We start from the raw sequence: 26,360 nt of genomic DNA on the forward strand, positions 1-26,360 counted from the left end.
TTTTGTTTTGTAATTAGACCAAGTGCGATTGTTCCTAGAATGCCCCCCATATACATAACAATAATAGCACTTCAATGGGGACATAAACCTTCCCTAAAGCCATCACTTTTGAACCCCCAAGCTTCCGAAATGGAAGCAGAAAACCTAATAACAGATGCAAGATGATTCTCCAATGAGAAGCACCCTGAGCCCTATCAGTCTGCCTGCCAGTATCTAACATAGGGAGTTTTTACTTGAATAATGTGCTGTTTAGGTGCTCGGTGCTAGTAAAGAGAACCAAGTGTAATAAGGGCAGGCGGGATTCTCTTTGAAAAAAGTTTTAAAGAGCAATATGGCTTTAAGAAGCCATTTCTGATGTTGCTAGACTACCAATCCCAGCATGCTCTAACCCTTGCTAATGTACTGGAGTATGCTGGGTGCTGTAGTCCAGCATATTTTGAAGAGGAGCATTGTTGCTATAGAAGGTTTATGTGCCCTTCAGTCATGAGATAAACTCCCACACAATCCTTTTCTATCATTAGAAAATGACCAGTATCATCAAGAAGATTTCTATTTTTGTGCACTAAATGCAATTAAAACTAACACAAAACATTTCTTATTCACTAAGTGCATTGTGACTTGATCAAGCGGAAATGGCGGGAGCACAAAGAGAAATGGCCCACTCTGGCTATGTACTATTCTTCATATGCACAAAGCATGTTAATCCGCCTTCATATATCTGCCCCCAAAAAAACCCCAGTCCCCAGAAGCAAGCCGAGGAAAGTGCTCTAGTACTAAAGAATGCATGGGCAGTATTTGCTAAAGTATAGGGAATAGCTTCAAAGGGAAATACTATTTATGAGGGAGGAAAGCATTATTTTCTATTTCTTTAGATTAATGGGGGTATAGATTTTTGTGTGCTGGGCTTTTATTCTCTGCAAATGGGGTTGCCATTGCCATTGCTAGTGTATGAGAGGCGTATGAAACACATGGCAGACACTGCTCATATGTATAAATGTAAATCAAGCAGCACCATGGGGGGGGGGGGGTGTAAAAAAAAAAACACTGTTGTATCTTAAGGGGGTTGTAAACCCAATCATAACACTGTCCCACTGCGCCCCCTAGTTTTGCAATAGAAGTTGTCAAAAAACATAATTACAGATGCAAAAAAATTTACCAGTAAGCATTCTACTGACCAAAACCCTCATTATAAATGCAAGAGAAGTGACCAATGAGAACACTGATTCCCACTGGAATCAGACATGGGGATAAAGGACAGACTTGTTCAGTGCTGGGAAACTGTGCTTATTGCTCCCAACTCCAATTGCAGGAACAAAGAACAGGGAGCCTTATTTACACAGATCAGCTGGGATTCTCATTGGGGGACTTTTTGCATTTTAAAGCAGCCGCTGGCCCTGGAGTTTTGGTGGAAAGTTTTGGAAAAGTTTTATTGTGTAATATTGCTTTAAGAATACAACCCTGATGTTGCTGGACTACAGCTCCCAGCATGCCTCAACCTTCATTAGGTGTTATAGTTACATTATTCTGGGGTTTGTTGCCCAGCAACAACTGAGTAATGTTTGGTTGAGCAGTGCAGTGCACTGCACTGCTCAACCAAACGTTATTCAGTTGTTGCTGGACTACAAATCCCAGAACAATACATAATCAAGTTTGAGTAATGCTGGGAGCTGTAGTCCAGCATATTCAGGGTTGTATTCTTAAAGCAATATTGCACAGTAGAACTTTTCCAAAAATTTTCCCAAAATCTCCAGGGCCAGCGGCTGCTTTAAAATACAAAATAACAAAAGAAAAAATCCTCCAATAAGAATCCCAGCTGATCTGTGTAAATAAGGCTCCCTGTTCTTTATTCCTGCAATTGGAGTTGGAAGCAATAAGCACAGTGTCCCAGCACTGAACAAGTCTGTCCTTTATCCCCATGTCTGATTCCTGTGTCATATAATGAAGGAAAAATGACATAATTATCTCTATATGTAAGATACCAGCAAGATGCTGATGTAGTGCTGGGAATCAGCATTCTCAACGGTGAATTATTTTCCATTATAATGCATTTTTGGTAAGTAGAATTCTCATTGGTGAATTTTATTGTATCTATAATTATGTTTTTTGGCAACTTCTATAGCAGAACTAGGGTACAGCATTGCGGTTGGGTTTACAATTCCTATAACTGAAAGATGGCTCTGGGGGCCACTCTGCAGTACTGAAGGGCCTGAGCATTGGTCTGAGCAGAACAGGAATGATCCTTTGCAGAGACTGCCCGTAATCATCCTTGGAAGAATAACGAAGCAGCCTGAAAAACAGCAGTTAAATGGGGCAACACATCCAAGAGGATTTAAAATAAATCTTTTTGAAAGCTAGCTTGCATTTTCATGTCAGTAAGGCTACATTTTTCTCTCATACATATAGATCTTGGAAGAGGGTTGGCAGCATCCACAGGCAGCCTGCGGCAAACACACAAGTTAGGGAGCACTGTTGGGGGCAGGGTGCAAAGGAATGTGGCAGACATTAAGGACAAGGCTGCTTTGGGCCCACCAACACTACACTTTTTAATTTGGAACGAGGTACAGAGCACACTAAGGGGTCTTTGATGCTAATGTTATTAACAGGAAAGAATGATAAAAGTAGAGGAGGGCCAGTATATTTTTTCCAGAAAAGGTGGCAAACCTAGAGTTAGGGCATGTATCATCTTCTTCCACGGTTGGATTGGTCTAACAGAATATCAGAGGATCTCCCAATGGGCCAAGGGCAGTTCCCATTAGCCCATTATCTTTAGCTAATTTTGGTGTGGGTGGGCCCAACATGCCAGGTTCTTTGGTGAGCCCTAGGAGACCCAATCTGACTCTGTTTTTTCCATATTATACACTTCACATTAAGGGTGCAAGATGGCCAGTATTTAACCTACTTAGATGGTAAAATTCCAGCCAAGGCCAGTATTACAAATTTACCAGCAATCCACCTCAATTCCCTTCACAATCTGCCCCAAGTCCCATTCTGATCTGCCCCATCTAAACTTACTCTCTGCCCTCTCAACTTATGTTCCGCTCTGACAGCAATCCCGATGCCGTGGCCCTGCCCTATTTGCATTATTGCCACGCCCTTCACATCATGGACCCACCCCAGCTGGCAAAGCATTGGCAAAAAGGCTGCAACCCTATTGACCTGTGCTAGCAGCCTCATCATCGTGTCATTTGCTTGACATTTTAGGACCACTTTTACTGTTCTTTGACATATTCTCTCTTGTTCCCCACACTTTTGACACTAACTTTATCCTCCTTGGCAACCCTAATGTTCCTTTTGCCCTTTATGCTAAAGTCGTACATGGTGATAATGGGGCAAATCTCTAAATGGCACCCATCACCCTTTTCATTGCTGTCCATGGGAGTCCCATGAAATTGCAGATTCAAAGGGCAAGTGGTATGTGCAAGAAAATTGCCAGATCTAAAAACAAAGGGGCAAAAGACCAGCATCTTTGAGGGCCAAGGCTGCCTGTCTCTATTGAGCACCAATGGTTTGACTGCAGCTGCCATTTATACACAACAATTTCAGGTGAACAAAATCCAGGATTTTCAGCTAAGGCTAAATACCAAATCCTGTATATAATGGGAATCTTCCTATAACCCCAGCCTGGATCTTCACCCCTAATAACATTAAATGAGTTGATAAATAATGCTGATTATAAATGCTGCTGAGTCTGTATGGGTGTCTTTGTAATGGGCACTCTGTACCATTTCAGCATGCCTATAGGAAGCTCTTATAGAGTCACAATGTGCAGGACTTAAGCACTTTTCTGTACCAACTTGTCTGCCTTGCAGATCTTTTCCTGGGGATTACAGAATGCACTCAGCAGGCATGAAATGTGATTGTGCATCGGTTTGGTGCGCATCCAGAGCTAGTTATTATGTGTCGACACAGCAAAATGCACCATCGCCGCCAGTTCCCCTGTAACTGCTGGGGGGTCACGTTGTTGTGCTGCATCCCCTCTGCTTGTACAACAGTCACAATGTGTGCTTGTGTGTCTAGCATCCCAGCCATCTGATTACTGTTCAGTCCATGGGGGGACCAATGTGCGGCAATGCAAGGCCTGATGGAGAACCTGCTGCTTGGCTTCTGAACTGCCATCTGCTTGCAATGATATAAGGGAAGCCCCGTGGCTAGCAGTTAATCTTCTCTGCTTCGGCACAGAGCTCATCAATGAATCAGCATCTAATTCATGTGGGCAAGAGCATCTCCTTACACCGGGGGACAGATAACTTTTTGCACCCCTGTCACTTTAAAACTACAACTCCCATCACCCCCAGCTGTCTTCGGGACTTGTAGCTCAGCAGCAGCTGGAGAATTAACGTCAGCCCCCCCTGCAGTAGTGCAATAGTGTAGTTATGCTACTGCTTGGATTTGTATTACATGAAGCCCTATTGCAAGGCAGACTGAATGGACCCTGGCACAAAGCATTAAAGATGGCTGCCATTAGGGAGCAGACAGGAACCTACGAGGCAATGACAATCAGGACTTTAACTTCAAATAAACATTTCTATAAGTGGTGGATAGGAATAATCTTCTTGCCATTGCACAGGATTAATTTAAGTTTATTATGGGATATTGGCCCTTTAAGTGGTAATACATTTTCCTTTTTCAACAGGGATTCTGCATTGCCAAAGTGGGCCAGAGTTGGCAGCATTCTCACAATTCATAAAAGTAAATTATTGAGTTTTCAGGTACGCTCGCAGGCCTTCCAAAATTAAACTTGTCTCGAATAAGATTCTGTCTAATACTGGATGACTTGCAATATGTAAATCTGATGCACTGTCTCACTTCAAGCCACACTGCCTTGATCCCCTTTTATGGCTGCCTGCGAGTAGCTCAGACTGCAATGTAACCTTGAGCAAATATACACGGACCAGTACCGGTTTCCAAATTGGCCACATGTAACAAAGTTATTAGTTTAATGGCCTGTGTACTTGGCCACAACGATGACCTATAATAACACTTGGTCATATATCATTCCAAACATGGCTAGAATTAGAGGTAGGCAGAAGTGGCACAATCCTAGGGCACAATGGTGGGTGGGGCACCTCGGCATGTACCGCTGCAGCCCTGTGCTTATTTAAAGATTGGGAATTAGCAGGGGGCTAGCAGGCAGCACTGATGGAAGAGAGGGAGAGTTGTGGTTGAAGGTTGAAGCTGAAGAGAGGGTTGGCAAGCAGCAGAGGAGGCAGCGGAAGGCGAGGGTGTGCGTTGCAGGGGGCTTGCCTTGCAACATTGACCCACCTCTGCCACTAAATGATTATCATTTTGGGATATGAATCCTTTCTTGATGACTTGCCATAAGGCTCCTATATGAGTCAAATCAAGTAAAGGTCTTTTTATGGCCATCATAAGCAACTATGGTGCACTCACAGGTGATCCTTTACATTGTAAAACTCTTGTGTGCAGGGTTCCCCAATCTCATATTATAAATTGATGTAAAACATTCCCTAACATGCTGGGGGCTATATAAATAAATGATGATGATCTGGGTTTGCTTGACTCCTATTGACTGCAATGGCCAATGACGCAACTAAACTGTGGACTGAGGGAAATTTATGACTTTTACAATGCTTGTGGCCCTTTGCTGTATGAATGCCAGTCCTACACTGATTCCCAAACTATTGAGTTGTTCACTCTACAGGGGCCCAAAGGAGTGTATGGGCACAATGCTTATTTGTTATGATAGTTACTGCCTGAGGGGCTCTTCAGCTCTTGCTTTTTTTGCCCCTGGTAACTTGCAGGGCGCTGGCACCTGAGGCGAGTTTCTCAACTCATCTCATGGAAGCAGCACCCCTGGGGCCACAGGCCTCTAGTTATGCTCAGGCCTCACAGCAAATTCAGATTAGGTCCCCCAAAACATTAGTAAATTGTCCTATTCCACCAAAATATATTGAAACTTCTGATTAATTAAGGCCTCACTGGCCCTACACTCCTGCCCCCCCAGAACAGAATTTACGGTGAGAAGATGAGGACAGTACAGTACGGCAACAGTATAGTCTGTGGTCATCCATACATTGTTTAAGTACAACTCTCAGCGCCCCCATGTCACATTTAATATCACCCACATACACAGTTTATGCCAGTTTATGCCAACACAGAAAGTGTGGCACACGGCCCCGTAACTCACACTGGTTCTGTCTATACAAGAAGCTCACCAGCACACACTGGCGTCGGCAAGGTGCCACAAAATGCGGCAATACTGCCACATTCTCTCACACGCATACTTCAAACAGCGGGAGCCAAACAAACGCGGCACTGTATCTGGCAGTCTGTGATCCTCTCTTAGCTGGTCCCTGTCTATGCCAATTTCCATCAAAGGCACTGCTGAGTTCAGTAAACAGCTGCGCTGCAGGGAAAAACATGAAAAATGAATGGAGAGTCCCAGCACCAAATCACTTCCATCTCTTCAGTGCGGAGAGGAAGCATTTCACAGATAGATCAGACCAGGAGGGAAAGACGGAGCTTGAGGAGGGCTAAATATAGCCCAAATTAACTCCTCCATGGCCAGCGCAGTTGATCACAGCAGTCTCGCCAGTCTTCCTGATTTGCTTTTCTTTGCACAGGAATCTCCTTATTTCCCAGAGCCTGAATGATAATTATTATTAGGTAATAAACTCTGCAGGACAGGGACCTACTATACAGGGTGTATAAGGAATATCTGGGGGATGAAAGAGGTACCAGTTAACCCCATGTCAGTAGTGGGATGATGAGCCACACTATGCGTTTTTGAGACCTTGTTTCACATTGCCATTTAAGGTGGCCATACACAGGTAAATTTCTGCTGCATATATTGGTCCTTCAGACTGATTCGGCAGCTTATCTACATATGTATGGGCACTACCGATGGGCCTCCCCAACATATGGCCTGAAATTGGGCAGATCTCGATCAGGCAGGTTTGATTTTCCGTCAGATAGGGGACCGCATGGTCTCGTTGATGTGGTCCCTGATCCAGTGGCAACTATGCCCACCCTAGGGCCAAACGGTCGAATTAGCCCGATATTGCCCACCCGCAGGTGGGCATATCGGATCCACTCGTTACTCACGACACTTCTGAAGTGTTCGCTCTCCCACCATTGCCATCAGCCTCCAGTGTCCCTGCAGGGAACCTGCCAACCCATTTCCCTCTATAGGGCCGAGCCCACAACAACAGACTTGCCAGGCACTCCGGTGGGTCCCAACACTTCCTTGGTCTCTTCCGAAATTCCAGGGTCTACACTACCCTGGCCCTTCTCTCATCCTACCTAACGGGGTTCCTGCCAGGAAGCTACTCCCACTCACTCCTCTGTGGGGCTTTTAGCTGCCCATGCTCACTGGCCTAATCTCACACCACTGTGTAACACAGCTATCATATGCTGGCTAAACCTGTCCTACTCACTCTGGTTCAGATATGGGATCCCTTATCCGGAAACCTGTTATCCAGAAAGTTCCAAATTATGGAAAGGCCACCTCCCATAGGCTCCATTAAAAGTAAATAATTCTAATTTTTAAAAATGATTTCCTTTTTCTCTGTAATACTAAAACTGTGCCTTGTACTTGATCCCAACTAAGATATCATTAATCCTTATTGGGGGCAAAACAAGCCTATTGGGTTTATTCAATATTTAAATGATTTTTAGCAGACTTAAATTATGGAGATCACTGAGCATTCTGGATAACAGGTCACATACCTGTACTGATGTTGCTCTTTCTTCCAGGTGCTGTCCGGTAGATGTCTTTCCCATGACAGGTACTTGGGGCTTGTGTGTTGTCTCATTTTATACTCTCTAGCCACACCCTTCTTTTTCTCTCTAGCTCCCTCTAGTGGTTAGGCACTAATCTACATGAAAGCTACCAATCCTAACTTAACCTTACCCAATACTACCATCTAGTGGCCAAGTTCTGCAAACCCCTTACATGGGGTCCTGGTGCAAAATTAGCCCTGGGATCCTTCTTTGCCCCCCTTGTCCCAGATGTCAACTAACGACAATGGAATTAGGGTGATAATGATCCAGAACTGGATTTTTTAAAATCTTTTTTTCTCTTCAGTCTAAATGATAAAATAAAAATGGTCTCAAAAAAGCCCAAAGTAAATTATTATCACCCTAACATCTCTGCCATCTGGCAACCCCCACCCAGGCAGCTTCCCACTGCAGCTCAGCAGGCGCATTCACACCCTCTGCACCCCAATAGCTCTCTGATTAATGCACATGTATAAATGGTAATGAGACTTCCCTCTGTGTAAGGTGCATAGTTACACAACTAAAGAGAGGAGAAACAGGAGAGAATAGCAAATGATAACAAGGAAGATCAGCAAAAAAACTACTATATTGGAAACTATAGATAATAAATAAAGGGTTTGTGAACATGATACATAATCTGGCTGGAATCCAGGTTCCAGTTTACCAAACTGGAATGGTTACAGGGTTTAGTGAAATGTTGTTTGTCTACAACTCCCAGCATAATACAACATATTATTAGGAGTTATAGAATTATAGGAGCTATTGTCCGTCAAGATGAGTGATGGGTTCTTAAAGCATTATGGTTCGATAAAAATTGTATTTAAAAATCCTGCCTACTTTGCATGCACCCAGCTCACTCTTCTTTGTCCAGGCAACCTTTATGCCATATCAGCAAGCTAAAACTGCACAGTAATCTCCCTGTGTGTTAAACAAGATGATTGAAGTAGCACTAGGAGGTGGGACATAAATCTTCCCCCAAAACTATTGACAGCTGCAAGTGGATTATGCAGTAAGAATCTTCCTTACCAGTGCTCTATATGGGGATATGAGCCCTCCAAAAGCTGTCCCACTGTGCCCCCTAGTGCTCTAAAATGACATGTAACACTTACTGCCACGGTGCAAACTGTCTCCAGTAGCAATGTTAACATAAGAACAATTAATAGGCAATGTGGGATTCTTGTTATGGGTGATCAGTGGCAATCATATCTGATGTTACAGTGTGCAAGGCCAGGTGTAAAGGCCACCACCACTGGGACTCTGGAGCAGTGACAATGCACCCTCTGGAGTGATCTATGGCAGTTTGATGGCAAGATGCGTTTGGCAGATGCCGCGGGAACACTACCTGCCTGAATGCAAAATGCCAACAATAAAGTTTAATTGTGGAATAATGCTCTAGGGCTGTTTCCATGGTTTGGGTTAGGCCTTAATCCAACACCAGTGGTATATATTAGAATGCTCACTGTGAGCCAGGCCTGGTCCTCAACATCAGTAATAGTCTTGTGGCTAAATAGAAGCAAATCCCAATGACAAAGTAGAAAGCCTATCAAGAAGAGTTAAGGCTGGTATAGCAGCAAAGGGAGGTCCAACTTCGTATCAATCTCCTTGGTTTGAGATGAGATTTAGGACAGGCAGGTATTCAGATACATTTTGACCATATGATGTATGTTTAAACAAACGATGCACAATAAGCCTTTTCCCAAGTGCTCTGGAGCCAGTGGTATCAAGTCTGGGCATTCCAGCCTAACAATAACCTGATGGACCTGGGGCTTTTTTTGATGTATATATTCATATGATTTCCAAGCTATCCAGCCCCAATTTTGAAACTTGTGCACAATGAGGGTATATACACATGGGGGTAGTTTTTTTTTTCATTTTTGAGATGACAAATTCTTCAATGATTTGTTTTTTAAGTTCTTATTCACTGTAAAATCGTAAAAGGGATTAACTTTCTCTCCAAGGCAGGTAATTAATCTGAGGTTGGAGTTTCTATTGCCTGTAAAAGGATTGAAAAAGGGAGAGAGAAAGAGAGAGAGAGAGAGAGAGAGAGAGAGAGAAAGAGAGAGAGAGAGAGAGAGAGGGAACAGGAAACAGGAAGCAGATGCCTGTGGAGATGTACCTGCATAATGGTGCACCAAATGTATAAAATATGAATTTACTGGGAAGAGACCCAATGTTTTTTCTCCTAGATTGGTATTTTTAAAAAGGCAGTGCAAAAAAACACCACATATGCCATTAGCCTAATGGTTGCTCATTTCTTTAGTCGCATTGCTGTATGCTGGGTATTCAAATCAGCTGAAATACTATTAAAACAGGAATAGAAACAGAGCTACTGCCCAGCAGTATATTTGTAAAGAGGCATCTCCACAGCCTGCACTTTGGTTCATAATTGGCACTTTTTTTTTACGCAGAAATTCTGTCATAAATAGAAAAGCTCTGAAAGTCACTAAAAAAGGGTTGTGAATGCATGCTTCCCTAGGCACGCTTTGGGTTTGCAGCGGCATATTGTGTATCCATGTACTGTAAATGGAATATTTATGTAGCACCTTCCGCCCAGGGCATGCAGTGATTCTACCTCAGGCGACACTCGCTGGGAACGAACACAGTAAGGAGTTGGATCAAACCTTGATCTACAGAAATTTCACAATTCAACATACCATGCTGCACGCTCCTGGCCCACTAGCGTTACAGATTGCCATTACCTTTTTACCCTGTAAGGCAGTGATCCCCAACCAGTAGCTTGTGAGCAACATGTTGCTCCCCAACCCCTTGGATGTTGCTCTCAGTGCCCCCAAACCAGGGAGTTATTTTTGAATTCCTGACTTGGGGGCAAGTTTTGGTTGAATAAAAACAAGATTTACTACCAAATAAAGCCCCTGTAAGCTGATAGTGTGCATAGAGGCTGCCTAATAGCCAATCTTAGCCCTTATTTGGCACCTCCATTAACTTTTATGATGCTTGTGTTGCTCTCCAAGTCTTTTTACATTTTACTGTGGCTCATGAGTAAAAAAGGTTGGGGATCCATTGATGTATTACAACCCCCAGTATTATTGATCAGTGTTTAAAACAGCACCCCGCCCCACTAAGTGTAAGTGGATTCTCAAATGAGAATTTTACCTAGTCTGTGTATACCTGGCTACTTGTTTTTTGATTCATAGGATCTGTAGGCATTAGGAATTCAGCTCTATATTTGCACGGGCCATGGTTATCTTCTTGATCTTGGGCTGGAGAATGCTGGGAAGTGTATTCCAGTTTTGCTTAACTTATTTACAGCACTTTAGACTAAGCAAAGAGTACCATTTGAATGGAGTAAGACTATTATGGAGGGTCTTTTGTCCCCTATAAGAATATGGAAGTATACGAGGAGGTGGAAAAAAGGAGTATGAAAAGTCAATGAAAAGAAGAGTTCTCCAGGTAAGAACATGAACAATGATAAAGAGATGGTCACAAAATAGAACTGTCAGAATGCCCAGGAGAGAGGTGAACTGGAGACAAGGGCTGATTATCATACAGAACTGAATAAGGAAAGAGGTAGAAACCACAATTGCAGCAGAAAAAGCAGATTGTGGTAGCCCCAGGCAGTTGCGAGCAGCGAGAGAAGCAAGCATGTGGAAGAACATCAGATGCTCCAGTCTGGAGAAGGAGGGCAGGAGGCAGACAGGACTCTAATAATAGTTGATGGAAACCCTGTTGCTAAACTGTACTTTGCTGATCAAATCCCAGCAATGTTTTAGGAAGGTTTACATTACAGCATGGTGGGAAATTGCTCCAGCAACATGAAGTTTATATTCTGTTTATTTCATTTGATTCTCAGGTCTCAAGAGCCAGGAAACAAATGAAGAAAGGGGATCCTCAGAGACGTCAACCTATTGCTCGGTCTCCACTTGGAACAGGGTTCCAAGTCCCCCAAAAAATGGGACAAGAATGTTGATATCTCTGGATCCTCCAATGAAAATCCTAAATCCTCTGCACACACTCAGCACCCTCATATTTTGTCAGTTTCAAAGAAGATTTATGTATTTAAGTCACCTTTACTGTCATATAGACAAACAGGGAGCCTGGTGCACCCAAGGCAGGCGGCATGTTTTTTGGATCATTTAGTATTGGCCCAGTAGAGCTTAGAAAGCTTTTAACTTACCAATTCTGCTCAAAGACTACAGCACTATAACTCTAAAGGGGTACAGTGCTGACCAGTACTGCTCTTCTGTAAAAAGCCACCTACGGGTTGATGCTGAGTTAAGGGCAGTGCATCATGACACTAGCAGACCAGTCAAGAAGGCCAGGAACGGTGGTTTCCCAGCCAAGTGGATTTTTACAAAAGAGCAGTACCAAAGGTTATCGACTTGGATCACTAGAGTGAGGGGTACCTTACAAAATGGTACCATGCTATATATCATGCCTATGATTAAGTGTACATTTACACGAAACGCGTCAGGCGTATTGTTTTTAAATGGAGTAATAAAAATTGAGTTTTAAGCAAGCCGCTGTGTCCGGTGCATTTGGAGCCCTTTTGCATATGCATGCTATATATTTGGCTGTCATTCTCGATATTCTCTTTTGGAATTTGCTGAGATACTCGTTTGGATAATATATATATATATATAGCATCAGACTAAGAAAAGCACAGGAATCAGAGCAGTAATCTATTATTTGTACTGGTGTCACAGACAGAACTGGGGCTTCCTTATACCTGCCTGCATTCACTCAATAAATATTGCCACGTGGGAATTCACAACAGCCATTTCCCAGCAAGGACACTTACCCGAAGGTCCCCAAGTGCTAAGTGCATGATACAGCACCCCAACAATAATGCACAGCAGGGACAGGCAGCTCATCTAGGAAGAAATTTTGGGAAATTTTTATTTCTAGGCCCTTTCCTATTTTCTTCCAGTCATTTAAACTATTGCTTGGTTGCTAGGGCAAACTGGACACTACCAACCAGAAAGTTGCTAAAATTCCAACCTGGAGAGCTGCTGAATAAAAAAGCCAAATAATTCAAAAACCTTTAAAAAAAATAATAAATGAATACCAAGTAAAAATGTCATCCTATTAAAAGCACAGTAAAACCAGGATTTTGTAATTATTTACAAAATATGCCACGTAAATGTTTTCACCTTTCAGATAATTTAGGCCACCCCTTTTCTATTGTATTAGATCTCAACCGGGTGAGGTTTGAGGGATTCTGCAAACTAGGTTATGTTGGGTTTATAGATGATAAAAGTAATATTTGCATGTTTCTACCCACAATTCCTTGGTGTGGATTAATAGTCTGTTTTCTCCGGCTGGGTGGGTAAATGTTGGATCACAGCTTGCAGCACATATGCAAATATGTTCTTTATTAAATAAGGCTTTCTAAGACACAGTGTGGAGTGGTGGGCTCTTAATCACCTTTGATGCTGTGTCAAATGACTCCCCTAGCTGCTTGGCCTAGATACAAAATCCTTATGTGTTATGTGTATCTTTACATGTGTAACAGGCTGTAAGTGGTATCGCTATAGTACATTCAAGGGCCCGATCAAAGATGCAGGCCCTGGCTGCTGTGAAAGGAGTGGGGTTGGGCAGATTTGTATAGATTTGGAAGTATGTCTAAATGTACATTATTAAATTAAGGTCATGAACATATTATATTTAGAATATATTTTCTCCAGATTTCCTACATTTTTGTTCCTCCTTGCTTTCTTTTGCTGTTTTAAAGGGGAATAAACCTGTTTATAAATCCTCCCCCTAGCAAGCATCCAGACATTAATGCCGATGGCAGGTTGTTGCCTACAGTGGATCCCATTCCGTGGGGCTGTTCCCTCTTAGGCAGAGGGATATTTCCCATTTGCTATCCTAGATACCCTTGGAAGCCCAACTTGAAGGTCAATTGGGTTAAGGTTTGGGGTGAAAATGTATTTTCTGTCCTAGATATTCTTGGACCAATGGCTGAATATCTGTAGAGCGAGGGTTGAACTAATGTTAGTGTTTTATCACAGTTCAGCCTAGCCTCGGCCGGCAAGCAATTGGGTGGGCTATATCGTGCTAGGGCCAAACGATTAAATTAAAACAGCAAGTATAGGCGCCGTCAGATCAGGGACTGCATCAACGAGCCAATATGGTCCCTGATCCAATGGAAAAATTAAACCTGCCAGGTCGAGATCTGGTCAATTTCAGGCCAGATGTTTGTTGGGGGGGGGGGGGCATCGGTGTTTCCCATACACGGGCAGATAAGCTGCCAAATCAGTCTAAATGACCGTTATCAGCAGCTGAAGTCGGCCCGTGTATAGCCACCTTAACCCAGATGGGAGTCCAATGGATAAATCTGGCTGAGGGGCTTTAGGCCCAATGCGAAGGGTGGAATCTTTGATACTCTGGTACCTTAATGACCAGTGCATAAATAATTTGCTGTATCTTTTTTTTTAATTACCTAACCCTGGCTGTTCATTTGGTAAAATCAGAGTTAATAAGAAATGGCAGTATATACTATTGCTACTCAGTCACGCCATTGATCTCAGGCAACAGAGCATTTAAGTTTATCAGTTACCTAGGAAACCAGCTTGATTGGTGGTGCTCCTATGCATTGAACAAAGGCTTTCATTGGGCTTCAGGGGAATATTCATATCTCCATGTTTAAGAGGCTAATGTGGATTTTTTCCTTATTTTAACTTTGGTTAATTGTGACATCAGCACAATTAGCAAAACAAAATGAGGCAAAGTAGGTGAGAGTACCCAGTTAAAGAGACACACTGTTTTCTTTTTTCTAAAAGTAAATTCTACTCCTTTCCTCCCTATTAGAGACTTGCAATCATTTGTAATTTCTTTAAAATAAAAGTATATAGGGGGAAAAGGGATGGGGGTAGGGGTGGATGAATAATTGCCATATGTAACTGCCCCAGAACTTTTATCAAAGACCAATACAGATATCTTAAAGCAGACAAGAGTGATAGGTACAAGAAATATAGGTATATAGAGTACTCTATGGCGTGTGTTCACAGATTCGAGCATAGATTCTACCAAGTAGAAAATAGTTTGAGTTCACACTGATGTGAACTTTGTATCATAAGGCACAGACAGAATGGATGTACTCTAGGAATAAGAGGTAACTACTATCTGGATTGGTATTAGAATGGAGCCTATGAAGATGTCTGACATGTAAACTTCTAGAGAGGTATCCTAGATGGACCATGTGACTCTGAAGCTGTTACCTCTGTCATGGCTCCTTGCCTCAACTCCTCCATCTTCATGATATTAGGGCAGGGGTCCCCAACTTTTTTTTACCCATAAGCCACATTCAAATGTAAAAAGAGTTGAGGAGCAACACAAGCATGAAAAATATACCTGGGGTAACAAATAAGGGCCATGGTTGGCTATTAGCTAGACTCTATGTGGACTGGAAGCCTAGAGGAAGCTCTGCTTGGCAGTACATCTGATTTTTATGCAAACCTCCAAACCAGAAATTCAAAAATAAGCACCTGCTTTGAGGCCACTGGGAGCAACATCCAAGGGGGTTGGCGAGCAACGTGTTGCTTCCAAGCCACTGGCTGGGGACCACTCTATTAGAGTATCTGGCTTGCACTTGTCTTCCATCAGCTGGAGAAGGATTGGAAATGCCTACAGATCATAATGTTGCAGTTAAAATGTTTCTGGTTAGGTTTTTTGTATAGCCGAGACTGGTCATTGTACAGAAGCTTAGATAGGAGAACCACAGAGGGAGTATCTGCTTATTCTAGTACTATTACCATGTTTAGAATCATAATCAGATTGATCAGCTGTAACAGCCACCACCTCATAGTGGTCTTCTTGGGGGGCAGCTCCTAGTCAGTACCTCCTTTGAGATTTCTGTTTCATTCTTAAACAGAAAAAAATGGCCCTTTTTTATTCTGATAAATATATCATTGTTCCCTAATTCCTGGAGTTCTTAGCTTTTAGCAGACAAGGCCCCATTAGCGCCACTTCACATTCTGTGCAAATGGATTTTTTGTCCTTTAAATTGTTTTTCGCCAAAAGCCGGATCTGCTTTCAGAGAAGCAGGCCCATTCCTTAACAATGCGTTCCCCATTAACACTTCCTAATTAGACAGTGCGGCAATGGCTATTACCGAACAGAAATAGGATTTCTGCAGCCGATTCAGCATGGCTGAGAGGGTGAATAATTTATAAAGCTGTTAGCAAATTCACAGCGGTGGCCACTTTAATTGCCCCTGCAAATCAGCTATCTGGGAAACTAATTAAACAAATGAACAGCAAAAATCTACCACCTTATCGCTGCTAAACATGTTCCGCGGGCAGAAAGAATTGCACTGGGGGGAATTGTGGGCACTGGCAGGGTGGGATAAACCCAGTCTATATGTGTGAGCATACGGAATAATCAGCATTTGTGCTATTTATATACAGTACCAGGGATGTATAATAGGCAATATATTTAGTGTGGTGAGTTTTGGCCTCCCCTGATGCCTGATCACGCCCGATCTACTGCCTCTGCTACAGGTAATTTCAGGACATTTTTTAACAGTGGCATATGGTATCTCTCTATGAAACCTTTTAGAGCCCCTGTCTACATCAGGTCATGGTGACCCTGCCACTGGGCACAGACAGAGATAGTGCAGGCAGAGATGGGATCAGGTATTTACCTATCCAGGCTCCCTCTTTCTTTGTTACATATAGTTAGTTACATAGTTACATAGGGTTGAAAAAAGACCTGTGTCCATCAAGTTCAACCCATCCAAGTAAACCCAGCACACCTAACCCACACCTACCAATCTATACTCACATACATAAACTATAAATACAACCACTAGTACTAACTGTAGATATTAGTATCACAATAGCCTTGGGCCCCCATACAATCACAACATCTGATGTATAAAAATTATGGCAATGGTTTATAGGGTTTTCAAGTGGTTAACTGGGCTCTTGACTGGGAGGAAGGCCAAATCCATGTGACTCCCAAAAGAAATTGGGAGGGTTGACATGTCTGCAGTTCCTGGTTGATGTGGTTTGGAAAGGTCCATCCATAAAGTATAAACAATTGTGGGTGGAGCATTCACAGAATGATTAAGGGATATGTTACTCTGTATGTCCAATGTATGTAACCCACATATTGTACAGCGCTGCGGAATATGTTGGCGCTTTATAAATAAATGTTAATGTAATGTAATAACACAATTACATAGGTTTGCCACCATTTCTGGGAAAACAAAATACCATCCTTCCCAGTTAATAACATCGGTGTCCAAAATCAGTTTGTATTGATTGGACCAGGGAAGCTGACAAACCAATTACCACACCAGTATGAGGGTGCTATAGATCAAGGCAACCCAACTTGAGGCCCTCGGGCTGGATGAGGATCTCCAAGTGGTTATTATGGCCTCCAACGTGCTGAAGACTTCAATGGTGTATCCTTTTGTACCTACAAACAAGTATTACATCAAATAATATACTCACTGCCTAGAGAAAAAAGGCCAGCTGGTGCTCTAGAAGAATGAAGGTGATGTGGAGTATAATTAATATTAGTGCAGAAAAAAAATCAGATGCTCTAAGCTGGCAAGAACCATTCAAACCATTTTGAGAAGCTTAGTTTCTCAAAAGCAGCCCAGAGCACACTAAGCATGTGCAGTGCCACTGACACTCAAAAGATGGCCTAACAAAATCTAAGATGGTGAGCTCCTGTGGGAACTTTTGGAGGCTTGAATGATTATTGGCATAGGGTTGCTGAACTGGGCTGATACAGTAGGTATAATATAATAAACAATGCATCCCTACCCATATTCTTTTTAAGCTTTGGTTTTCTCCAAAGTGTCTTTTTTTGCAAGCCACATTCTGCATACATGCTATGATTTTATACCAGCTCCCCTTTAAGTGCAATTTATTTTTGAACATCAATGCTATTTAAGCCAGTCAGCTCCTGACTAACCTGCAAGATTTACATCATCATTTAGTTGTACCACAAACCGAGCCAAAAAAGAAACATATGACGCACGTACTAAAAGCAGACAGAAAATAATGACCTTCCCAACCCAAAATTAATCTAGCAGTGTGGGCACAGCTTTTCTTTTAGCCACTCTGCTGTCGCAAGCTGCTGTGATGCACATGATGTGACAACAATGCCATCTAGTGTACAGCATGAAAAATGGCAGTTCCATCAGTATTGGACATTGGGGCATCATCATGATAAAAGCTCTTAGGTTAATTTGCATTTGAGACAACCAATAAATGTAGATATATATATAATATGAGCATATAGTTTATGGGTATTGGCTGAAGATAATTACATTTACTGCAGTAGAATAGCTATTTATAGCCAGTTTGCAGCCCTGCTTGGCACAAGGAGTTTTTAGATGATCAATGCCAAAATAGGATGTGAACGAAGTCAAAGAAGCACCAGAATGAAGTAGTTTTATGCCTATGAAAAGGAATGATGAGTGCTAGCAGTTCCCTTCCTGCTTTTGACACAATTATATATTCTGGGGCCATTTATGAGAATGTTTATGCCGTGGGTGGTATATATAAATGGAACTATATAAATGGAAATGGGAAAACAGTTTTGAGGATTCTAAGCACTAATTATTGAGTTATAGATCTGTGGATGCTGTATACAAGCTGATATTGTGCACCTGGAGACCATGAGCATCAAATGAGTATACCTGAGATAAATTTGCTAAGATTCAATGGCTGGGAATATACAGTACATTATTATGGGATGGGATAAAGCTCACCCACTGAGGATGAAAGTAAAGCCAGGACAGTTGCTGATTGAATCCCAACTACAGACTTGTTGGGGCTTATTGGGGCTCATCACTTTAGCACTGGGTTTTCTGATCAGAAGGACTTCCACATTAATTACAGCTTTTTAGGACAATAATAATTCAGGGGTTAATTCACTATGGTAGGGATTGATTAATTAATTAGATCTCTCCTGTATAAGATGTTCTACATCTTTCTCACTATTCTGGAGATGGCAGAGCATTATCCTAGCAAACAGTCCAGCAAATATGCCACCCCCATGCTGGCATTGTGTCCCTGACAATGAACAATGAATTCTGCAGTGATAAAGATGCCACTTACATTGGGGTATCCTGGCGGGACCAGCGACGGGTGGATAAAGCCAGACTTATTTGCAGCCCCAAGGAGAAGACGGACAACCTCTTCTCAGCTGCTGACTGAAACAGAAATGGTACCATGAGTACATCAGCCGGTACAGACCAAGCCAAAAAAAAGGTATCAAAACATTACAAAAAAGTACATGGTGAAGAACATTTCTTTGGATCAACAGAGCCACCTGCTGTTCCTTTCAGCCAACTGCCTACAGTCAGCTGAAAATTAATTTAGTAGGCATTTCCTGTGATGCTGCTCCACAAGTAGTCCTGTCTTTTTAAATTCATTATATCAGCATTACATCAGTTTGAAAATTGCTGCTATCCTAAAACTTACAAAAAAAAAAAAAGAATTAATGTTATTTTCAAAAGTGATTAGAACACTCAGAGCAGTTTTACATGTATTGGTTGTTGGTCTCTAAATCTGTAAATCTACTGTTTAGGATACAGTTCCATAACTGCTCACATACTGGAAGACTGACTAGTGATATACACAAGACTGATATCATGATTTATTATTTGAAATATTTCTATTTCATTGTATGCCTCTAATTGGAACTGTTTTTTACTATTACATATAGCTAGTCTTTATAACATATCACATATTTTGAAACAGATGTGGCAGTGCTTCCTTTCTTATCTCAATTGCTGCATTAATTAATCTCATCAAAGGCTCAACATTTGCAATGTACGCCCCTGCATCTGATTATGCTTCCCTGTGTGAGTATAACATTGTCAACATTTTGAAACTGAAGCAAATCAACTTATTCCCAACTTTTTGTTCCAATACAAATCATTACATTATTTTTTGGTGATGGTGTCCCTTTAATAAGACAAATATAAGGGAGTCGTTCCAGTTACTCTGGCAGTACTCCTGCTGGTATGAATAATCATCACTGTGTTTATCTGAAGTGTCATTAGGATTCTCTGTTTGTTTGAGAAGGGATGGTTTTAATTAGCTACAAACAGAACCAAGATTGTCTGTTACTGAAGGTTCCATCTCAAGACTTTAGTTGTACAGTGGGTCTTACAAACCTAAAACGTATATAATTGAATTAATTACCGTGCAACCCAATTTATTTCTGTATAATCACCAAATAAATCAGTGGTTCCTGAACTGTGAGTCTGGGGCCAGGTTGGAGCAGTTGAAGGCCAGTTAGGGTAAGAATTGGGGAGATTAGTGATTTTGCTCTCCAAGATACAAGTAACAGCTGAGATTGAAGTTCAGATAGGTTAAAAACTGGGGAAAGTGGGTTTTTTGCTCACCTAGAAACATGTGAAGCTTCAGTTTTTAGGCCAGTTAGGGTGAGAGTTGGAGAGAATGGCCATTTGTCCACCTAGATACACATGTAAGCTTAGTTTGAAGGCCAGTTAGGGTGAGAGTTGGAGAGAATGGCCATTTGTCCACCTAGATACACATGTAGGCTTAGTTTGAAGGCCAGTTAGGGTGAGAGTTGGAGAGAATGGCCATTTGTCCACCTAGATACACATGTAGGCTTAGTTTGAAGGCCAGTTAGGGTGAGAGTTGGAGAGAATGGCCATTTGTCCACCTAGATACACATGTAGGCTCAGTTTGAAGGCCAGTTAGGGTGAGAGTTGGAGAGAATGGCCATTTGTCCACCTAGATACACATGTAGGCTTAGTTTAAAGGCCAGTTAGGGTGATAGTTGGAGAGAATGGCAATTTGTCCACCTAGATACACATGTAGGCTTAGTTTGAAGGCCAGTTAGGGTGAGAGTTGGAGAGAATGGCCATTTGTCCACCTAGATACACATGTAGGCTGAGTTTGAAGGCCAGTTAGGGTGAGAGTTGGAGAGAATGGCCATTTGTCCACCTAGATATACATGTAGGCTTAGTTTGAAGGCCAGTTAGGGTGAGAGTTGGAGAGAATGGCCATATGTCCACCTAGATACACATGTAGGCTCAGTTTGAAGGCCAGTTAGGGTGAGCATTAGAGAGAATGGCCATTTTGCTCACCTAGATACACATCAAGCCTCAGTTTGAAGGCCAGTTAGGGTGAGCATTGGAGATTATGGCCATTTTGCTCACCTAGATACACATGAAGGCTCAGTTTGAAGGCTAGTTAGTAAAAATATTTGGCATTTTAATATTAAGCATATGGTGTAAAAAGTTGGATGGCCTACATTCACCCTGTCACTTTATAAATAGTTCAATTTTTATTTGTAACACATAAAAATATAAAAGAGGTGTCAGTAAAGCAGAATCGAGAGATATATCAGAGGGATTTTGTTTGCTCCCCTGCCAAAGGCTTTTGGATCTACAACTGTCTTTTATTTCCCTTCATCACAAGGTTGTCAGAAGATTAACAAATATTCTTGTAGCCAAAGTATTAGGGACAAGATTAAAGGGGTTGTAAACCCAATCATAACACCGTCCCACTGTGCCCCCTAGTTTTGATATAGAAGTTGCTCAAAAACACAATTATAGATGTAAGAAAATTTACCAATGAGAATTTTACTAACCTCATCATAAATGCAAGAAAATTGACTAATGAGAACAGTGATTCCCAGCACTACGTCAGGCATCTTGCTGGTACCTTACATATAGAGATAATTATGTCATTTTCCCTTCATTATATGACACAGGAATCAGACATGGGGATAAAGGACAGACTTGTTCAGTGCTGGGAAACTGTGCTTATTGCTCCCAACTCCAATTGCAGGAACAAAGAACAGGGAGCCTTATTTACACAGATCAGCTGGGATTCTCATTGGGGGATTTTTTGCATTTTAATGCAGCCGCTGGTCCTGGAGATTTGGAGAAACGTTTATAAAAGTTTTACTGTGCAATAATGCTTTATGAAAACAACCCTGGTGTTGCTGAACTACAGCTCCCAGCATGCCTCAACCTAAGTAGTAACCCTTTAAAGGTGACAGTAGTTCAAGTCCTCCCCTGCATACAAGGAGGGACGGACTCATCAACAATGTAATTGTCAACAGTGTGTTAAGCCGCAAGTATGTGATCAATATGGGATTGCGTCCATTTTTGCGGCTACAATTGTAAATAAATCTTATATGCCACATTATAGCTTGACCTTACTAAGCTCACACTGTGCTAAAGGGAAACTTGATGCAATAAGTCATCCTCCTCTGTAATTTCCAATCAGTGCGAGTCACATTCATGTATGCGCTGTGCATTGTGATTATGTAACTGAAACGCGGAACATAATGCAATCACATACAGCTCATAGTACAGAAATTGGCATCACGCGTAACCTCGCAGCAAGCTGTTTCAGAGACGTCCACTGACTCCATGTCATCAGGGAAATCAAGCTCCATTTTTTGTGTACTTATAGGTCACTGTAACCTGGAACAAGGTCTTTAGAAACCTGGAACTGCATCACAATCTCCTTTATGACATTGGCAATTACTGACCTACTTTTTTGCCCTTGAATGAGCTTGGTCTCTTCCTTCACACTCTTATTGGTTGCACCTACTTAGCTACATGCCCCCATGCCAGTAATCAGCATTCACCCTGACTGGGAGTATGGCTGAACTAAAAACCTATCCTGCAATCTTTGTAGTTTGTACACCTTTAGAACTGCTAGGCCAAGTTCTATTGGCTCCCTAGACCCAGCAGTCAACCATCCCTCCTCAGGCCGCCAGTCACTCACAACCCCCTTCATCTGCCACCACTGCCAGGTCGGCTTAGTAATCTGTGGATTTTTGTAAATGCCAGAGGGGCTGCTGTAAGATGCCACAGACAGTCACTATTTATTGGGCCTATGGGGGGCTGTTTGGGCCTCTGTGTACTTGGAATGCCAGGGCCTATTTTGACTTGAGTCCAGACATGGCCACTGCTGATCATTGCAAACCTCCCTACTGCTGCCGCATATCTCTTCCCGCCAGTTGTTCACTTACTGAACACTGATCCTGAGCTGGTAACTAACTTATAAATCTGTTCTCCAATGTGCAAACCCACCCAGTTGCACCATAGGCACAACCGAGTACCAAGTTTGGTTAAGCAGTGCAGCAGAGTTTATAACCCCTGTAAACCCAAGTGTGCTGCTCACCCTTAGATTTTGGTTTGGGGGAAGTACAGATATAGTACAAAAATAAAATTAAAAAATTAACCTTTATTAATCCATCATCTAAAACATACCAGCCCCGCAATTTATTCTAATGATCCAACACAAAATGTGGGTACAGTGGGGCAAGCTACCAACAATATTATAGTGTACATAGATGTCAGTTTATACCATAAAAAGCCATTGGATAACCTCACAATGGAAAACACCCGCAATTTATACTACGCCAATCCTACAGTATAGAAAGCAGAAAATGGGGTGGTGGCCAATTTTTACATTGGCCCTTTGCAAACATGCAGAGCCTGTCAGTCCTGCAGTTAGCAGCTATGTATCCTTCTGTGCAAGCCCCCACATCCTAATATAAACTCATGGTGTGTTCTTAGTTCCGCATTAAAAAATAATAATCTCAGTGCCTGAGGGCTGTCTGTGTACTAAGGGGAGAGTAAGAAACAGTTTGTTAGTTCATGGAAGAATAGGATCTTTGTTTGTGATTTAGGGAAGCAGATGATCATTACTCTAAGGAATAACCCCATTAATGTTCTACCTCACACAGAGCACACGTGCAGCTGTCCGGCCACGTGGTTTGTGCTTGGAGACCCAGCAGTGCAAGGTTGCTGAATATGCTGAATATATATATATATTTTTGATTGATTTTATATATATATATATATATATATACAAATCCAGAAGTATAAGGTGCACACCAGGATTTTTAAATATAAAACATGACTTTTATTGCATCATACTGATAAAACAGATCAACGTTTCGGTCTCCACCTAAGACCTTTATCAAGATCAAGGGTCTTGATAAAGGTCTTAGGTGGAGACCGAAACGTTGATCTGTTTTATCAGTATGATGCAATAAAAGTCATGTTTTATATTTAAAAATCCTGGTGTGCACCTTATACTTCTGGATTTGTGGATAATTGGATACACGGAGGTAGCACCTAGGTAATTTGCATTTATATGTTTGGTGTGCTGAAACTCTTTTGGACTGTATATATATATATATATATATATATATATATATATATATATATATATATATATATATATATATATATATATACAGAGGCATATCCGCCATTGTATGAGGTAGATTCTCACAGAAGCCAGTACTGAATGGTACAAAGAGGTATATACGCCAATGTATGAGGCAAATTCTCACAGGACAGTACTGAATGGTACACAGAGGTACTGTATATATGCCAATGTACAGTGGCTTGCAAAAGTATTCGGCCCCCTTGAACTTTTCCACATTTTGTCACATTACAGCCACAAACATGAATCAATTTTATTGGAATTCCACGTGAAAGACCAATACAAAGTGGTGTACACGTGAGAAGTGGAACAAAAATCATACATGATTCCAAACATTTTTTACAAATAAATAACTGCAAAGTGGGGTGTGCGTAATTATTCAGCCCCCTGAGTCAATACTTTGTAGAACCATCTTTTGCTGCAATTCCAGCTGCCAGGCTTTTAGGGTATGTCTCTACCAGCTTTGCACATCTACAGACTGAAATCCTTGCCCATTCTTCTTTGCAAAACAGCTCCAGCTCAGTCAGATTAGATGGACAGCGTTTGGGAACAGCAGTTTTCTTGCCACAGATTCTCCATTGGATTTAGATCTGGACTTTGACTGGGCCATTCTAACACATGGATATGTTTTGTTTTAAACCATTCCATTGTTGCCCTGGCTTTATGTTTAGGGTCGTTGTCCTGCTGGAAGGTGAACTTCCGCCCCAGTCTCAAGTCTTTTGCAGACTCCAAGAGGTTTTCTTCCAAGATTGCCCTGTATTTGGTTCCATCCATCTTCCCATCAACACTGACCAGCTTCCCTGTCCCTGCTGAAGAGAAGCCCCCCCAGAGCATGATGCTGCCCCCCCATATGTGACAGTGGGGATGGTGTGTTCAGAGTGATGTGCAGTGTTAGTTTTCCGCCACACATAGCGTTTTGCATTTTGGCCAAAAAGTTCCATTTTGGTCTCATCTGATCAGAGCACCTTCTTCCACATGTTTGCTGTGTCCCCCACATGGCTTGTGGCAAACTGCAAACGGGACTTCTTATGGTTTTCTGTTAACAATGGCTTTCTTCTTGCCACTCTTCCATAAAGGCCAACTTTGTGCAGTGCACAACTAATAGTTGTCCTATGGACAGATTCCCCCACCTGAGCTGTAGATCTCTGCAGCTCCACCAGAGTCACCATGGGCCTCTTGGCTGCATTTCTGATCAGCACTCTCCTTGTTCGGCCTGTGAGTTTAGGTGGCCGGCCTTGTCTTGGTAGGTTTACAGTTGTGCCATACTCCTTCCATTTCTGAATGATCGCTTGAACAGTGCTCCGTGGGATGTTCAAGGCTTTGGAAATCTTTTTGTAGCCTAAGCCTGCTTTAAATTTCTCAATAACTTTATCCCTGACCTGTCTGGTGTGTTCTTTGGACTTCATGGTGTTGTTGCTCCCAATATTCTCTTAGACAACCTCTGAGGCCGTCACAGAGCAGCTGTATTTGTACTGACATTAGATTACACACAGGTGCACTCTATTTAGTCGTTAGCACTCATCAGGCAATGTCTATGGGCAACTGACTGCACTCAGACCAAAGGGGGCTGAAGAATTACGCACACCCCACTTTGCAGTTATTTATTTGTAAAAAATGTTTGGAATCATGTATGATTTCGTTCCACTTTTCACGTGTACACCACTTTGTATTGGTCTTTCACGTGGAATTCCAATAAAATTGATTCATGTTTGTGGCTGTAATGTGACAAAATGTGGAAAAGTTCAAGGGGGCCGAATACTTTTGCAAGCCACTGTATGAGGCAAATTCTCACAGGACAGTACTGAATGGTACACAGAGTTATATACGCCAGTGTATGAGGCAGATTCTCACAGAAGGACAGTACTGAATGGTACTCAGTGGTATATACGCCAGTGTAAGAGGCAGATTCTGCCAGAAGGACAGTACTGAATGGTACACAGAGGTATATACGCCAGTGTATGAGGCAGATTTTCAGAGGAGGACAGTACTGAACAGTACAAAGAGATATATTCGCCATTGTATGAGGCAGATTCTCACAGAAGGACAGTACTGAATGGTACAAACAGGCCCGGATTTGTGGAGAGGTCACAAAGGCCCGGGCCTAGGGCGGCAGAAACCTGGGGGCGGCGCCCCGCCGCACAAAGATCTAAAAATTTGCGTTCCCATACGGAGCAATGGGGACTTCTCCACACTGCTCCGTATGCAAGTTTGGCCTATGGCGCATGCACGCTTGCAACTCCCCCCCCCCGCTATTTGCGCATGTGAATGGCAGTACTGAATGATACACAGAGGTATATACGCCAGTGTATGAGGCAGATTCTCACAGAAGGACAGTACTGAATGGTACACAGAGGTATAAACGCCAGTGTATGAGGCAGATTCTCACAGAAGGACAGTACTGAATGGTACACAGAGGTATATACGCCAGTGTATGAGGCAGATTCTCAGAAAAGGACAGTACTG

At 42.2% G+C, this 26,360-nt stretch overlaps 1 protein-coding gene across 1 annotated transcript in view; it reads right to left on the bottom strand.

Moving 5' to 3' along the window:
- Window positions 1-26,360, bottom strand: part of ankfn1l (ankyrin repeat and fibronectin type III domain containing 1 like) — a 202,525-nt gene that overhangs the window by 171,371 nt on the left and 4,794 nt on the right. The window contains exon 2 of the mRNA XM_031893332.1: window positions 18,780-18,874. Coding sequence (XP_031749192.1) covers window positions 18,780-18,874 — 95 coding nt within the window. The remainder of the gene's footprint in view (window positions 1-18,779; window positions 18,875-26,360) is intronic.

Source organism: Xenopus tropicalis, chromosome 9, assembly GCF_000004195.4.
Source record: "Xenopus tropicalis strain Nigerian chromosome 9, UCB_Xtro_10.0, whole genome shotgun sequence".
NCBI classification, from domain to species: domain Eukaryota; kingdom Metazoa; phylum Chordata; class Amphibia; order Anura; family Pipidae; genus Xenopus; species Xenopus tropicalis.